The following is a 16,575-nucleotide window of genomic DNA, read 5'->3' on the forward strand; positions in this document are numbered from 1 at the left end:
CCTGCCAGGTGCGGCTCTCCAGAGCTCTGTGCTTAGGAGCTGCATGTGCCTCTCCAAGTGCAGGAGTCACAGACCAGACGGAGACATTATGATCGTCTCATCTGACCTCCTGCAGGGCACAGGCCAGAGAATTACACCAAATGGTTCCTGCCTCAAGCCCATAACTGCTGGCTGAGCTAGAGCGTGTCTTTTAGCAAGACATTCAGCCCGGATTTAAAGCCTACAGGAGATGGAGAAGCCACTGCGTCCCTCAGTAAGTTGTTCCAATGGATAATTACTCTCACTGTACAGCATTGGCACCTTATGTCTAGCCTGAATTTGTCTCGCTTCAGCGTCCAACCAGTGGACCTTGTTCAGGCTTTTTCTGCTAGATTAAAGAGCTGTCTACTGTTAGAAATCTCTTCCCCATGGAGGGACTTGTAGACCATGATCAAATAACCTCTGAACCGTCTCTTTAATAAACTAAATGTAGTGAAAGATTAGATACACGCAATGTAAGGCAGGTTTGCCAAACCTCAGAGCATCAATGGAGCCCTTTACTGAACCCTTTCCAATTTTCCACAGACCCTTTGAATTGCGGACACTAGACTTGGATATAGGACCCTGCCATGGTCTCACGAATGCCATGTACTGTGGTAACACTACCTGCCTGCTTCTGCTCAGCATTGTACTGCCTATTTCAGGTGTGGCCAAACTTTTTGGCCTGGGGGCCACATCGGGGTGAGAAACTGCATGGAGGGCCGGGAAGGCTGCCTGCCCAAAACAGCCTGCCCCCCCCACAACTGTCCCCCTCAGAATCCCCCCATCAACCCCCCCCGCTTCTTGTCCCCTGATCACTCCCTCCTGGGACCCCCATCCCAACCGCCCCCTGGGAATCCACCCCCTATCTAGCCCCCGCCGCTCCCCGCCGCTCCCCATCCCCTGACTGCAATCCCCCTAGAACCTCTGCCCCATCCAACCGCCCCCTGCTCCCTGTTACCTGACTGCCCCCTGGGATCCCCTGCCCCTTATCCAAGCCCCCGGCCCCGGCCCTCTTACCATGCCGCTCAGAGCGGCATGTCTGGCCGCAGTGCTGCCAGGCTGGAGCCAGACACGCTGATGTTCTGCCCTGCATGAGCAGGCAGCCCTGCCGCCCAGAGTGCTGCCCATGCAGCGGTGTGGCTGTGGGGGAGAGGGGACAGTGGGGGTGGGGCCAGGGGCTAGCCTCCCAGGCCAGGAGCTCAGGGGCCAGGCAAGATGGTCCTGTGGGTCGGATGTGGCCCGCAGGCCATAGTTTGCCCACCTCTGGCCTATATAGACATTCAAAAATTGCATTTGCTCTCTTAGTCACCACATTGCACTGGGAGTTCAGTTTGCATCTACCATGACCCCAAAGTCCTTTTATGATTCACCGCTTTCTAAAACACAGTCCCTATCCTGTGAGTGTGACCTGTAGTCTCAGTTAATATATGTATGACCTTGCATTTAGTTGTATTAAAACATGTGATTCAAGTGAGCCCAGACTGCCAAGTGACCTAGATCACACTGTATCAGTAGCCTTTCCTTATCATTATTTAACACTGCACTAATTTTGGTTTCATCTGCAAACTTTACCAGCCATGATTTTATATATTCTTCCAAATTGTTGATAAAGATATTAAATGGCATTGAGCCAAGAAGAGATTCCTGAAAAATCTGCTGAAATAAACACTGCATAGCATGACAATTTACCATTTACAATTAATTTTTGAGATTAATCATTTAGTCAGTTTTAATCCATTTAATATAAACGGGATTGATTTTTGTGTAGTGCCATTTTTTATCAGCATGTCAGGCAGTACTAAGCCAAATGCCCTACAAATATATATTGTACCAGCGCAGTTAGCTTTGCCAACTCAACCGGTAATCTGATCAAATAGTGGTATCAGGTTTGTCTGACAATATCTATTTTCCATAAAACCACACAAATTAGCGTTAATTATGCTGCCATCCTTAATTCGTCACTGACTGCACCCCGTATCAGCCTTTCCAGGATTCTGCCTGGGATCAATGTCAAGCAAACTGGCTTACAGTAGTTACCCAGGTCATCCTGTTCACCCTTTTTAAATACTGGCACGTTAGCTTTTTTCTAGTTCTCTGGGTCTTTCCCAGTGTTCCCAGATTGTTAAATATCAACATCACTGGCTTAGAGAGATTCTCGGACAATTCTTTAGCGCAAGTTTTTGTATTCTACAATCAGAAAATGTTTAATTTTAGCGGTTGCTGTTTAACATCCTCCCACGTTACTGTCAGAATAAACTCTTTCATTATCAGCGCAAGCTGTGACTGTGCCATCCAGCTTCTTCCCAAACACAGAATAGAAATTTTATCATCCCTAGTTAGTAATGGACCTATACCATTGCTAGGATTTCTCCTGCTCCTAATATAGTCTTTTTAAATCTTTCTTGATGTCTTTAACCCTACTGGACATAAAGATATCTGTGGAAAATCTAACCTCCCTTATCAGTTGTCAGCACTCATGACTGGCAGTGTACAGCCAGTGATATAAACTTTTTCCATTATTATTTTTTAAATTTTATTGCTGCTTTTATGTCTTGTCACTTCCACATTGTGGCCCCTCCCAGCTTCATACTCAAGGTTTGACAGAAATGAGTACTCCTGACCAATCCCCCAGAATCTGGGTACTCATCACTCACCGAGGGTGCACCCCCATATCCCAGTACCCCTTCCTTAGCCATTATCTCCACATACTGTCTCACCAGCCCTTAACCCTGTACCCTCCCCATAGCCATTACACCTCCACATTCCCCCCCCCCCGACCCTGCTCATCCCTTCCTCAGCCCTTATCTGTCACACTACCCCCTCTGCAGCCCAGATCTCCCGTATCCTCACCTCTCCTGTTCCCTCTGGACTGTTCTCCAGCTCCCGGTACCCCCTCCCCCAGCCCTTACCCTTGCTGAGAGAATACCAGGAGGCCCCATTGGTGATGCCGTCTGCAAACTGGTCTCCGCAGGTTGGGCTCTGGTGCATCGAGTGATGGGCGTAGGAATAGGCTTTGGCCAGCTGCAGAGAGAGCATGAGGCTGGTCACAGCACTGGCTTTGCCCCTCCGGCCCATGTCTCTCAGCTTGAGTCTGCTCCCATGGACACTAAGAGCTAAACCCAAGTGAGAGAGAGCAGGCCCAGCACAGCCCCACCACTGTTCTTCACACAGATACTCCCCCAGCCCGCCATCATAGGAACCTATACCCCAGCCCTGCTCACATGAGTGTGGGAACCTGCCCCTGCCCTGCCCTCTTGAGTTCAGGAACCTGCCCCCCCCAGCCCCTCCCGCGGAGGGGAACCTGCCCCCTGCCACACCCCCAGCAAGGGAACCTGACCCCAGCTCTGACCCCACGGGCTCAGGAACCTTCCCACAAAGCCCACAGAGAATTCGAGTTGGGGGATGCCATTGCACAGTCGGGTGGGGTCGCCCGTCCCCCTCCTGGGGTTTGCTGCCCAGTGGGAGCCCTGATAGGAGGGGTGGGGGGAAGGGCTCTGTTGCAATATAAATTCAGTCCAACTTGTAATGGGAAATCCAGGACAAAACCTGCCCACGGCACTTTCTGATTGGAGCCCTGGCTTTGGCTTTCATTGCCATAGCAACAAGATCCCGCCTCTTCAGAAAGTAACCCTTGGAGGCCGAGGTCATGCAGGTCTTTTTGAATGAGGCAGGTCAGCCCGAGCTCTCCGTTTACCCCTTACAGTCCCTGCTGCTCCCTACCCAGACACAAGAGCCCATAGGAGCAGAGAGGAACAGGCTAGCTCGGAGCCTAGTCTCCTGCCTCTGCCAACAGACAGACCCGGAGGAAGGTGCAAGAAAGCCCATAATGGACAGTTATGGAATAGCCAGCCCCTCGTGCAGCTTCTTCCAAGGCCACAGGAGGCAGAGGTTGGATCTGACCCCAGAAGCAGCAGATTTATCGTCCGGATACGTTTTTATCCCAGCTGTCAAGCCTGGATTCTCTCAGCTCAGCAATCACTGCCCAGCAGTAAAACTAACCCTCCATCTGCACAGGCTGACTTGGGAAACACGGTGGAAAGTCAGACATGACTTCAGAGCACACACCAAACTGCAGGTTACCACAGTGCAGGCCTGTTAGACCCTCTCCAGAGCGGTGGGTTGGGCAAGGAGGAGGAAGAGTAAAACTAATTAGTTGGGAGCTTGTTAGTGTCACATAGGGCCCAATCCTGCTCCTATTGAAGCCCCTGGGAATTGAGGGTGCTCAGGCCAGCTCTGGCGGCTCTCAGACCTATAGAAAGGATGGCTGCACTGATAAGGAGGGGCTTGTGCCTAGACTTCCCTGTGCATGGGAAATGGGCCAGATTCATTCCTGGTGCAAACACCCTGGACATCAGTGGTGTTTATACCACAGACGTATTTAGCCCAACATCCCATTATTGCCAGTTTCAAAGAGATTGTTGCAGATGATTAAAAACAAAGCCTGGGCTAAAACTGGAACTTCCGATCCAAACCCCATCACGTTTGTTTGGGGGCTGGGCGATCAAGGGGAGGTAGTCTGGATTCAAATCCCAGACCCAAACCCTTGACCCCTACAGTCTGGTTCAGATACTGAATGAAGAAGAGCTGATCTTGTGAGATCTCTGACATGTGGGGCCCAAGCCCCATTAGGAGCTCTCATGATGCCCCATGTGCACCTTCCGGAACAGCTTGTCATCAGGCGTGGGGGATGGGGTGTTGCTTTTCCGCTGATAGCCCCGGCTCCGCTGCTCCTGGGCTTTGTCGTAGGGGTAATTCGCCACGAGAGCTCCACCATGGAGATTGGCTGAGAGGACAAAGTTGTAGCGGCTCATCCAGTGAATCACAGCCAGTGTTTCTGGCTCCACCTGCAAGCAAAGGAGACGCCAGCATGGGAGGCAGCAGAACCATTGCAGCACTGAGCTCAGGGAGGAGTCTCAGCACAGCCTGGCTTGTGGACAGTGCTCTGGGGGGTCGAGGAGGATGATAGGGTGCTACCTCCTAGCCTGTGCTCCGTATGCCTCCCCTTCCCTTCTCTGCTGTCCTCCACTACCTGCCGTTACCAGCCCCTCTCTCCCAGCCTTTCACATCCTGATGTGACTCCATCCTGCTCTCTCTTCTTCCAGCGCACATCTGGAAGCCTTCCACTTCTCTTCAGATGGCTGAATTGCTCATGCAGGCCTGAACATTTGCTTCCCTGACCATGGCACCCGCCTCCTCCACAGCTGCCAAGGTACCTGCCTTGCCCCTACAGTCTGTCCAAACACTACTGCCAGAATTGCTCTCCTGGCCCCTCGCCGAAGGCCATGATGCCTCCCCATTGCTCTGCATAACTCAGACTCAAGGCCCTCCCTAGCCCACTCCCACCTGCATGTCTGACCTTATTGCCTACCATATTCCCAGAAACCTTCCACTAGGCAAACTACACCAACTTTGACAACCTGTTAATTTCCTTCTGTGCCTCCCCTTTTTGGGCATCCTTCCATGCTGCCCTGTGTGCCTGGCCCATGTGCCTCATTTCCTTCTTCATTCAAATCTTCTTGTCAAAATTCACTTCTGCCATGTCGTCTACAGAATCCATGCATCCATCACTACCCAGAGGGCAGCAATCACTCACCAAGCCAGACTAGTACCTTACTCGCCACTGAGGAGAGCATGGTGTAGCGGGGCGGGGTGTCACATTTTCACTTGTGCTCAAAGATTTCAGACATTTCTAAAGCTGGGGCTGTTATGCCAGACGTGCCTCCAGAGTTAATGGAGTTTGGGGAGCGGTAAGAAGTCATTTTCATGTTTGAAGTACCTGACATACTTAGGCTGGTTGTAAACGCTACACACAGTGTTTTTAGGCAGAGCGACGCAAACTATTAGAAAGTCGAGATTTTTGGTAAATCTCATTTTAGACACCCCATTTGACTAATTGCTTTCAAATCCCCCCCAAAGTAAAAGTATTCATAGGATTTTTCAGACAAAAACACTTTTCCAATGCAGACTTATACGGGATGGAACTCCGGGTGTGCACTAAAATGGGCAACTGCTGGGTCAGGCTCCTCTTGAAAGCCCTGTGACGCAAACTGTGTCATTTCTTCAGACAAAAACCAATACCTGGGCAGGGGTGGAAGTAACTTAAAGGACTTACTGGTACTCCGGGAGTCCTGAGCAGGGGGGCGTGGCCTTGACCGGAAGAGGCGTGGCCGGGCCCTAGCCCTAATCCTTTAAAGTGCCAGACTAGGGAAGCCGGTCCGGTCTGGCATGGCATACTGGCTCTTGCTGGTACGCCATACCGGACCGGGCCGGCTTACTTTCACTTCTGTACCTGGGGCCCATAGAGGAGATGCTGTTTCTTTGAAAAGGGGGGCTGGGAAGTACAGAGCAGGTGTAGATGTTTCTCCATGCGGGCAGTGCTGGTGCAATCCTGTAATACTGCTGGAAATTCCTGGTCCATACCTGGCTTTTCCAGTTGGCTGGAAGAGGGATGTGGTGATTGGGGCCACCATTTTTTTCATTGTAGTACATGAAAGTGTTGAGATCGGGGAAGTTACGGTTCAAGTCAACTCCGTTGGCATTGTTCCTGCCCGTCAGGTACCCAATGGCATCCGGGTCCTGGAGGGAGAAGGCACATAACTCCTGTAAGAGCAGGGAGAGCACAGGCTCAATCCAAACACCATGTGGGAAGAGCCTGGATACGTCCCAAAAGCTACAAAAGGTAACTGGGCTTCGGTAGTGTCTGAGACCACCAGATATGAGTCACTGCAGGCCAGAGGAAGAAACAGCACTCTCTGAGCATGGTACAGTGGAGGGTCAGTATCATTATCTCCATTTCCCAGAAGGAGAAACTGAGGCACAGCCTGAGTAAGCAACTTGTCCAAGGTCACGCAGCAGTCAGTCACAGAGCCATGACTAGATCAGCCTGATTTCCATGCCCATGGACCATGTTTAACAGCACCAGAAGAGTGGGATGAATTCCAGTAGGAACAGGGAAATCATACACAGACCCAGGCATGCACCTGAGTACTGGGCATCGCACCTTCACTAACGCTATTTACATTTATTTTATGGGATCATTGTTTGCATTCTGCATCCAGCATTAGTGTGGTTACTGCCAATGAAAATCATGGCCCAGAGATCAAATCCGCCTGATCCAGATGAGCCCTTCCAGGGCCCAGCATATCCCATGTCTGCCAACTGCAGGGCAGTTTGTCCCGCTTCTGGTGGATGTGGTGCTGCCAGTGTCAGACAGGAGACTCGACTAGCTGGATGCTAACAGCACATCCGCTTCTCCCGCCATGGCCTGGGGTGGCACTGCAGCATGCTACCTCAGGTTTCCCTCTTCCTCAGGGCTCATTTAATAAACTCCATGCACATGGGTCAGGGCTGGAGCTGTGACTTGGCCCTCCAGCCAAGCCACAAACTGAACCCCTTCCAGGCTTCCAGGAGGGCAAAAAAAAAAAGTCCCAAGCAACACCAAGTTCTTCTGGCCTTTGTGGGCTTCTCGTCAGCCAACCCTTTGCCAATGCAATCATACAGTAATATTGCATTGGGCTTTCCACCCTTTGGGCCCTGTTTACACCCTTTTCTGGGCTACCTTTGAGTCTTTCCCTGCTCCAATACAGAGCACTAACCCCCCAGGTTCAGTCCCTTGGAGTCAGGGCCGGATTAACCTTTTGTGGGAACTGGCACCAAACACATTTGTGGGCCCCTATGTCGTCATTGTGGGCTCCGAGCATGGGCCTGGTGTGGGAGGGCCATTGGTGCCCTAGTGTCCCCGGTCCTGAATCTCAGAGACATTTTTCATTTTGATCCCACACCTCTACATGACTAGCTGCATTGCCATACGCAGCTCCCTCAGCCCCCAGTTCTTCTCATTGAGCTGTACACCCATGTGGGTTTACCAGTGTCCACAGTGAGCAGAACTTTCACACGTGATCAGAGAAGCTCCCCACAGATTTATCTCCTTCCTCATTCAGACCTTCTATAGCCACATCTCCAGTGCCACCCCATGTCACCAGTCAGTGTGTGTGGTTCTGGTCTTAGCTCAATAAAGTTCCACAGCCCGCAGATACCTGATCAATTCTGACAAATCCCTCCCTCAGCACCCATCCTGCCATTTGAGCAAGCCCCTTGCACACACCATTTCCCCAAAGTGAGACTTAGCCCTTGGGAATCTGAAGACACCAGCCTTTCTCCCTCTGCTCCCATCTACAGGCTAGTCTACTACCTGATCACCACCACCTCTCCCCATGCTTGTTTCCTTTCTACTTTGGATGTGCTCCCCAACCAGCTGGGGCTATTCTCCCCATGCAAACCTGACCTGCTTCCTCTTTCCCGGCTCCCCTTGACGTTCCTTTCCTACTGGTGACCTCTGTTCCTTGAGGTTAATTCCAGTTTCTTTATCTGCTCTAGCTTAATGGCCCCCAGTAGTCACAGAGCCACCTGCAGCTTCTCTGGCTACAGCCATGGGGCCAATTGCCAGAGGCCAGCCTCAGATAGCTGCAGCTGCTAGCAAGGGAGGGGTGGCAATTCCAAGACTGAGCATGCTTGAACCTTGCAACAGCAGCACTAGGGACTCTAAATCCTCAGTGCCAGCCCTAGGCAGCTGCAGACTCTGCAGTTATGCACTTCCCTCCTCTAGGCCATGGCTTTAAGTACCTGAGATGCCCATCACCTGCAGCAGGGGCACTAATTCCCATACACCCCTCAGCTAGTACGTAGTCATGCAGAAAGTGCAGCCTGAATGATTTTGGAGGCTGGGGTGCAGGAGGTTCCCATCCCTGAGCAGCAGCTCTGCAACAAGCTCACCTGGCCCCCCGCCGCTGTGGGACCAGGACCCTGTGAAGACAGTGGAGTTATCCTGTGTATAACCAGTTCTGTCCAAAGCCTGTTGAAGTGAGTGGGAATCTTTTCATTGTCTTTAAAGGGCTGCGTACAGAAGCAAAAAACCCCATTCTCGACTCTGGGAGCAAAGCACATTCTGTGCTGCACTGGTTTACTATGGTAACAGGAAGGTCTCACGTTACCTAGTGAATAAGCAACACTTCCCACAGCACCTAACTTTTTCTGAGAGGCCTCCTGCCCACTTACGAACTGTAAACCTGCTTCGCTTACCAGGGCTGAAAATATCTGGTAGTGTGGTCACAAAAGCAAGGCCCTTCTGAATTCAGGAGGAATTTTGGATGTGCACAGAACACAGAAAGGACTGGTCCCTGCACAGTTACAGAACTGCAGTAAAGTGGAACAATTTTCAGCTTGTGTGATTGGAGGATATCTGGATCCATATGATAAGACTGTCCCACATAAATGAGGAAAAGTTGAGGTGCCTTTGTTATTCGTTTTTCCACTCTTTGTTTCTGTGGGGAATTTCCAAGTGCAATATTACTGTCTTCCTTTTAAACAAAAACTAAAAAAAAAAAAGGGTCATGGCTGTTGAAAATAGCAATTCCAGTCCGAATTAGCACTGGGAAGACCCCAGCGTTTGTTGCTCAATTTTATCCTACTTTTTCTACAGCAAGTTACAGTGGATCAGCATATTTGATTTGGGAGAAATGAAGTAAACTAAAATGAAGTAAATAGCAGCCTAAATTGAGCTTGAGCACCCCTGAATTTTGAGGGTGTTCAAATCTGGAAGGCAGGTGCTAGATTCCCTTTCTGAATATTAGATAAATCTGGAAAAGAAAAGCCAATTTCTGTTTCTATGGCTTGGCCGTGGAAATCCTCCTACGTGCCTGTTACTGTACCTAAAGCTGCCCAGGTCCTCTAGTAGAGCCTCCCCTCCCTTACTTTTCATTTTAACTTCTCCTGGTGGGGTCCACAGACCTCCGTTGCTAGGCTTCAGACAGAGAGGCGCACTGTCCGTTCAGTCCACCCAGTTCCTTCTTTGGGGGCTGCCAGGCGAGGTCACACCAGCATCCCTCATCCAGCCTGGGGAAGTCTTTGAGGGTGATAGCTGGGCCAAAGCTGTCTACTCCTTGGGCAGACTTGTTCCCCATTCACAGCGCCCCACCCCCAAGCAGCCAGCTCCCCATTCACAGCAAGCTGCAGCGCATGGGGTCTCAGCTTCCCCACTCCTTCCCCCTCCCTTTCCTGTGAAGAGTGGCCAAGGGAATGCTGGGAAATGTAGTTCCTTCCCTGCTCCAGGGCCGGCTCTCTAGGCAGGGAGCTGGCCAAGGAACCACGGCTCCCAGGGCCCCGTGGGTTCTCGGCGGGCTGGATGCCCGCTGCTCGCTCTCAGAGCCTCCGCTCGTGCAGCGCTGCGAGGGGGAGGAAGCGAGTGTCATGGACCCCCCCGCCTGAGCTTGGGCCCGGCACAATGGAGGCGTTGGCGCCATGGTAAATCCGGTCCTGGCTGGAGTCCTCAGCCTCCTACAGACGCTGGCTCAGGGCCTTCCAGAAGAGCCTGCCCGCCCGCCTGCCGGCCACCAGCCCCTGTGGTGCCGCTCCCAGACTGTGCACGTGGAGCCCTTTTATAAGGACCAGGTGACCAATAACGTATTGGCTGACCCCTTTGCCCCACCTCCCTCAGAGCGGGAAGCAGCTACTTCACGAGGGGCTGGTCCCATCCTGCCTTCAAGGGACCCATGACCCTGCGACAATGGACCTTGCCAGTGATCCGGTCTGGCAATTCCTATGTTCCTCGGCATTCCATTTTCCATCAGATTAGGACTACTCCAATTCATGTTGGTGGCTGAACCAGCTTCACTGGGGGGCCCATAAGGTGGTGGAAAGCTACTTTACCCTCGCACACAACACTCTTGATTCAGCACTGAGCACTGCTTGGCTGGATCAGAGAATCTGATGGCCACAGGCCTCCTTAGTCACAGGACCAGTCTTCCTCCCATCCTGCTCTTGGCAACATTTCTCAGCTGCCTGTTTTCCCTGCTGTGTAGGGAACATGTCCCCATCACTGTGCGGATTCAGCAACTTGCCTTCTTGGGCAGCAGAGAGGTGTCCCCTTAAATGAATTACTTACCAACTTAGCCTGGGGGCCATGTTCTATCCTCCCACCCTGCAACTGCTGTGGGATTTAGCAAGGGCAGATCGGCCCAGTGCCTGTAACTTCTGCAGGGTTAGAGTCAGATGTCCAGATACAGTCCATTCTCTACAGTCCATTGACAGTGCCATGGCTCTTGGCATCTTTACTATCTGACCCCCACCCCAGTCAATGCAGAGCAAGAATAAAGGAGGACAGCAGGTTTCCTGGTCAGCTCCCAGACTGTCACTCAGAGAGGGCAGATGCAGGTCAGAGCTAGCTGAACTCTGGGAGACTGAAATACAAACAAAACAGAGTCAGCTCCCTGAGGACTTGTAAAGTCCACAATCTGTAGCAATAATGAAACCAACAGAGCCACAGAGACAATGGTGAGGGGCCCAAGTGAGCTAAATCAGAGGCTGAGGACCTGGGCATTTTGGAGGTCCAGGCTGGGATGAGATGTGTTGAAGGACCCATGTTCCCAGGATGGGGTCCAAGTTGGGTGAAACACACATTGAGGGAGCAAGGGCAGGGGGATGGGATGAAACACAAGCTGAGAGATCAGGGATTTGGAGGGTGGAGGTGGAAGAGACAGCAGAATGACGGTTTCTCCCCACAATCATAGACACGTAGAGCAGGAAGGGTCATCTAGTTCAGTCTCTTGGGGATGATCCAGGTTTACTTTGTTCTGCCCGAGCACAACGGTGTTTGTCCAGGCTGTTCTTAAAAATTTCCAATGACAGGGATTCCACAACTTCCATTGGAAGCCTGTTCCAGAGCTTAACTCCCCTGAGCATTATAAAGATTTTCTTGTTATCTAACTTGAATCTCCCCTACTGTGGATTAAGCCCCTTACTTCTTGTCCTACCTTCAGTGGACATGGAGAACAATTGATCACAGTCCTCTTTATAACAGCCTGTAACAATTTTGAATCCTCTTCCCTCAGTCTGCTTTTCTCAAGACTAAAGATTCACTTTTTAAAAAATCCTTCCTCATAGGTCAGGTTTTCTAAACTTTTTATCATTTTTGTTGCTTTCCTCTGGACTCTCTCCAAATTTGTCCACATCTTTCCTAAAGTGTGGGGCCTAGAATTGGACACAGAACTCCAGCTGAGGCCTCTCCAGTGCTGAGTATAGTGGGACAACTACCTCTCATATCTTACATACAATCTTCCTGTTACTATACTGCTGAAAATATTAGCCTTTTTTGCAACTGCATCACATTGTTGACTCATTCAATTTGTGACCTATTGTACCCCCCACAAATCCTTTTCAGCAATGCTACCTCCTAGCTCAGAGGTGGGCAAACTACGGCCCGTGGGACCGTCCTGCCTGGCCCCTGAGCTCCTGGCCCGTGAGGCTAGCCCCCAGCCCCTCCCCCGCTGTTCCCCTTCCCCTGCAGCCTCAGCTCACTGCGCTGCCAGCACAACGCTCTGGACGCTCTGGGGGGGCTGCAGAGCCCGACCTGACCCGGTGCTCTGTGCTGCACAACGGCGTGGCTGTAGCCCGGCCAGCCACCGGTGCTCCAGGCAGCACGGTAAGGGGGCAGGGGGGGTTGGATAGAGGACAGGAGAGTTCACGAGGGTGCTCAGGGGGCGGGGGTGTGGACAGGGGTCAGGGCGGTCAGAGGATGGGGAACAGGGGGGATGAATGGGGGCAGGGGTTCCGGGGGGCAGTCAGGAAGGAGAGGGAGGTTGAATGGGCGGCTGAGGGCAGTCAGGGGCAAGGGTTCTGGGGGCAGTCAGGGGACAGAGAGAAGGGGTGATTGGATGGGGCAGGGGTCCCGGGAGGAATCATAGAATCATAGAATATAAGGGTTGGAAGGGACCTCAGGAGGTCATCTAGTCCAACTCCCTGCTCAAAGCAGGACCAATCCCCAATTAAATCATCCCAGCCAGGGCTTTGTCAAGCCTGACCTTAAAAACTTCTAAGGAAGGAGATTCTACCACCTCCCTAGGTAACGCATTCCAGTGTTTCACCACCCTCCTAGTGAAAAAGATTTTCCTAATATCCAACCTAAACCTCCCCCACTGCAACTTGAGACCATTACTCCTTGTCCTGTCCTCTTCCACCACTGAGAATAGTCTAGAACCATCCTCTCTGGAACCACCTCTCAGGTAGTTGAAAGCAGCTATCAAATCCCCCCTCATTCTTCTCTTCTGCAGACTAAACAATCCCAGTTCCCTCAACCTCTCCTCATAAGTCATGTGTTCCAGACCCCTAATCATTTTTGTTGCCCTTCGCTGGACTCTCTCCAATTTATCCACATCCTTCTTGTAGTGTGGGGCCCAAAACTGGACACAGTACTCCAGATGAGGCCTCACCAATGTCGAATAGAGGGGGACGATTCCTACTTATACATCCCAAAATGCCATTGGCCTTCTTGGCAACAAGGGCACACTGCTGACTCATATCCAGCTTCTCGTCCACTGTCACCCCTAGGTCCTTTTCCGCAGAACTGCTGCCTAGCCATTCGGTCCCTAGTCTGTAGCGGTGCATTGGGTTCTTCTGTCCTAAGTGCAGGACCCTGCACTTATCCTTATTGAACCTCATCAGATTTCTTTTGGCCCAATCCTCCAATTTGTCTAGATCCCTCTGTATCCTATCCCTGCCCTCCAGCGTATCTACCACTCCTCCCAGTTTAGTATCATCCACAAATTTGCTGAAAGTGCAATCCACACCATCCTCCAGATCATTTATGAAGATATTGAACAAAACTGGCCCCAGGACCGACCCCTGGGGCACTCCACTTGACACCGGCTGCCAACTAGACATGGAGCCATTGATCACTACCCGCTGAGCCCGACAATCTAGCCAACTTTCTACCCACCTTATAGTGCATTCCTCCAGCCCATACTTCTTTAACTTGCTGACAAGAATACTGTGGGAGACCGTGTCAAAAGCTTTGCTAAAGTCAAGAAACAATACATCCACTGCTTTCCCTTCATCCACAGAACCAGTAATCTCATCAAAAGGACCATCAGGAATAACAGGAGGGGTTGAATGGGACGGTGAGGGGCAGTCAAGGGCGGGGACTCTGGGGGTGGTCAGGGGACAGGGGGTGGTGGATGGGGCAGGAGTCACGTGGGGGCCGTCAGGGGATGGGAACGGGGGGGGGGGTTGGATGTGATAGAAGTCCTGGGAGGGCCGTCAGGGGGCAAGAAGCAGGGGGGTCAGATAGGGGTCAGGGGCCAGGCCACACCTGGCCGTTTGGGGAGGCACAGCCTCCCCTAACTGGCCCTCCATACAATTTTGGAAACCTGATGTGGCCCTCAGGCCAAAAAGTTTGCCCTCCCCTGGCCTAGCTAGTTATTCCCCATTTTGTAGCTGTGCATTTGATTTTTCCCTCCTAAATGAAGTACTTTGCACTTGTCTTTATTGAATTTCAGCTTGCTGAATTCAGACCAATTCTCCTAATTGTCAAGGTCATTTTGAGTTCTAATCCTTTCCTCCAAAGTGCTTGCAACCCCTCCAGCTTGGTGAAGATGGAAGCAAAATAGGCATTAAACAGCTCCGCCTTTTTGATGTCTGTTGTTAGCTCTCCAACCCACTAAGTAGTGGATCTACATGTTCTTTAATCTTTCTCTTGCTCTGAATGGATTTACAAAACCTCTTCTTATTGTCTTTTGTGTCCCTTGCTAGGTGTAACTCATGTTGTACCTTTCTGATTTTGTCCCTTCATGCCTGTGCTATTCTTTTCTATTCATCCTTAGCAATTACTGGTGGAAGAGGCACTGGGGTCCTACAGCACAAGGGCATGTCATGCCCCTGCCAGGTAAGATGAGGAGAATGCTTGCCTGGTACCTGGTTGGCAGCCACTTCATATCCGTCTGGGTTCATGGAGGGCAGGATGTGGATGCGTGTGTCCCAGATGAGCCGTGTGATCCGTTCGTTCCGCCGGCGATACTCCTCACACAGGAACTCAGAGAGCTGGAGCAGCAGCTCCCTGCCCAGAACCTCGTTCCCATGCATGTTCCCAACATACTTGAACTCTGGCTCCACTGGGAAAAACAAGAGACCCAGTGACACCATAAACAGGGAGGGTGGGGGCTGAGATATGGTGCGGAGCCAGATATTCCCCATGAACAGGGTGCCAACATTCAATGGAGCAACCCAGTGACACCACTGAGCAGACCCAATGAATGACCCAAATGATTTGTGTTTGTACCGCGTCTAGCAAATGGGGTCCTGGGCCAGGACGGGGGCTCCTAGGCACTCAGATAAGTAATAATGTTCTCTCTCATTTAATAAATAAACTCACTAATCAATAACAACAGGTTTCAGAATAGTATCTGCATTCTTACACTGCCCAACCCCTCCACTGCCAAAGCGCAGCAGAAGTGGCCTCCCTAGGACCTACCCGAAAGCGTGGCCCACCACCGAGACACGGCCACTGCCACAGTAGAACACAGTGGTTGTTTAACAGCTGCTCAGCATCAGACTAGGACAAGAAATGCAGCATAACACATTGAACAGAGGGTCACTGCTCTAGTACAGGAGGGGAGGTGGGTGGGGTTGTCACTGTTCAGACACTGGGGTGGGGAGGGCAGGTGCAGGAGAGTTACGGCTCCAGAACTGGGGGGCACAACCATGGGGTGCTCTGAAGCTGGAGGGGGTGCAGGGGCATCACGACTTTGTTACAGAGGGGGAAGGGGAGTCACTGGCTCAAACTCCGTGAAGGGCAAGCTATTTGCACTGGTCTCTCCCTTGGCCCAGAACTCCCCTTCACTGTTTGTTCTCAGTGCTGCTTGCTGGCATGTCACATTCCTGACTTCACAAGCCTCAAGATGCTTTAAATTAAACTGCAGGATAAACTCACTCTCTCAGCCTTGGCCTACCCCCAGATTCTTTCCTATAAAGACGCATTGAAAGCAAGAGCTGCCCTGTTAAACCTTCTAAGCTCCCTCTGGCAGGCTGGTGTGGGCCTGAGGAGGGTGGGACTCCGTCCCTGGAGCTCTCCACAGGCCGTTCTGTCGGCGTAATGACAGTAAGCTTATTGCATGAGTCCCCTGTTGAGAGCAGCCTGCCCTCAGCTCTCCAGTGTCCAGCTCTAGGGAGTGACACAGTGTCGGAGCTGAGCTCCACCGGGGGGGGGTGGGGGGAGGGAACAGCACATGGGGGAACGTGGATTTATTAGCCAAGGACAGGGCCTGAATTGCACCAGATAGCTGGAGAGATACCAGAGCACCGGTGCCATACATCCACATGAGTAAATGGGACACTGAACTCTACACTCTTTGGAATTTCCTAGTAGTCATCAGGGCCAGCTCCCACCCAGACCCTAAACTCAGCCAGACAGGGAAGGCAAAGGGTCTGATGAGAACCAGGCCAAGAGTCTAGGCCCGAGCGCCCCTTCTTCATCTCCTCTAGAGGCAGAGAACACAGAGTAGGGGGGAGGGGGCAGGGCAGCATCCCTCACCAGAGAGCAAAGTGCCCTGCACCCACCTCGAGCCCTTCTCCATTGGCGGTCAAGCAAATCGCTAGCAAGTTGTGCCTGGCTCTGCAGCCACGCCCTAGGATCTAATGGCTAAATATATCATATAAGGTGGATAGAGGGTTGGCTAGATTGTCAGGCTCAGTGGGCAGTGATCAATGGTTCCATGTCTAGTTGGCAGC

At 51.7% G+C, this 16,575-nt stretch overlaps 1 protein-coding gene across 1 annotated transcript in view; it reads right to left on the minus strand.

Annotated features, from left to right (window-relative positions):
* Positions 1 to 16,575, minus strand: part of CPN1 (carboxypeptidase N subunit 1) — a 37,496-nt gene that overhangs the window by 15,717 nt on the left and 5,204 nt on the right. The window contains exons 2-5 of the mRNA XM_077822608.1: positions 14,764 to 14,960; positions 6,442 to 6,597; positions 4,677 to 4,865; positions 2,931 to 3,042 (exon numbers count right to left, since the gene is read on the minus strand). Coding sequence (XP_077678734.1) covers positions 2,931 to 3,042; positions 4,677 to 4,865; positions 6,442 to 6,597; positions 14,764 to 14,960 — 654 coding nt within the window. The remainder of the gene's footprint in view (positions 1 to 2,930; positions 3,043 to 4,676; positions 4,866 to 6,441; positions 6,598 to 14,763; positions 14,961 to 16,575) is intronic.

Source organism: Eretmochelys imbricata, chromosome 7, assembly GCF_965152235.1.
Source record: "Eretmochelys imbricata isolate rEreImb1 chromosome 7, rEreImb1.hap1, whole genome shotgun sequence".
Lineage (NCBI taxonomy): Eukaryota > Metazoa > Chordata > Testudines > Cheloniidae > Eretmochelys > Eretmochelys imbricata.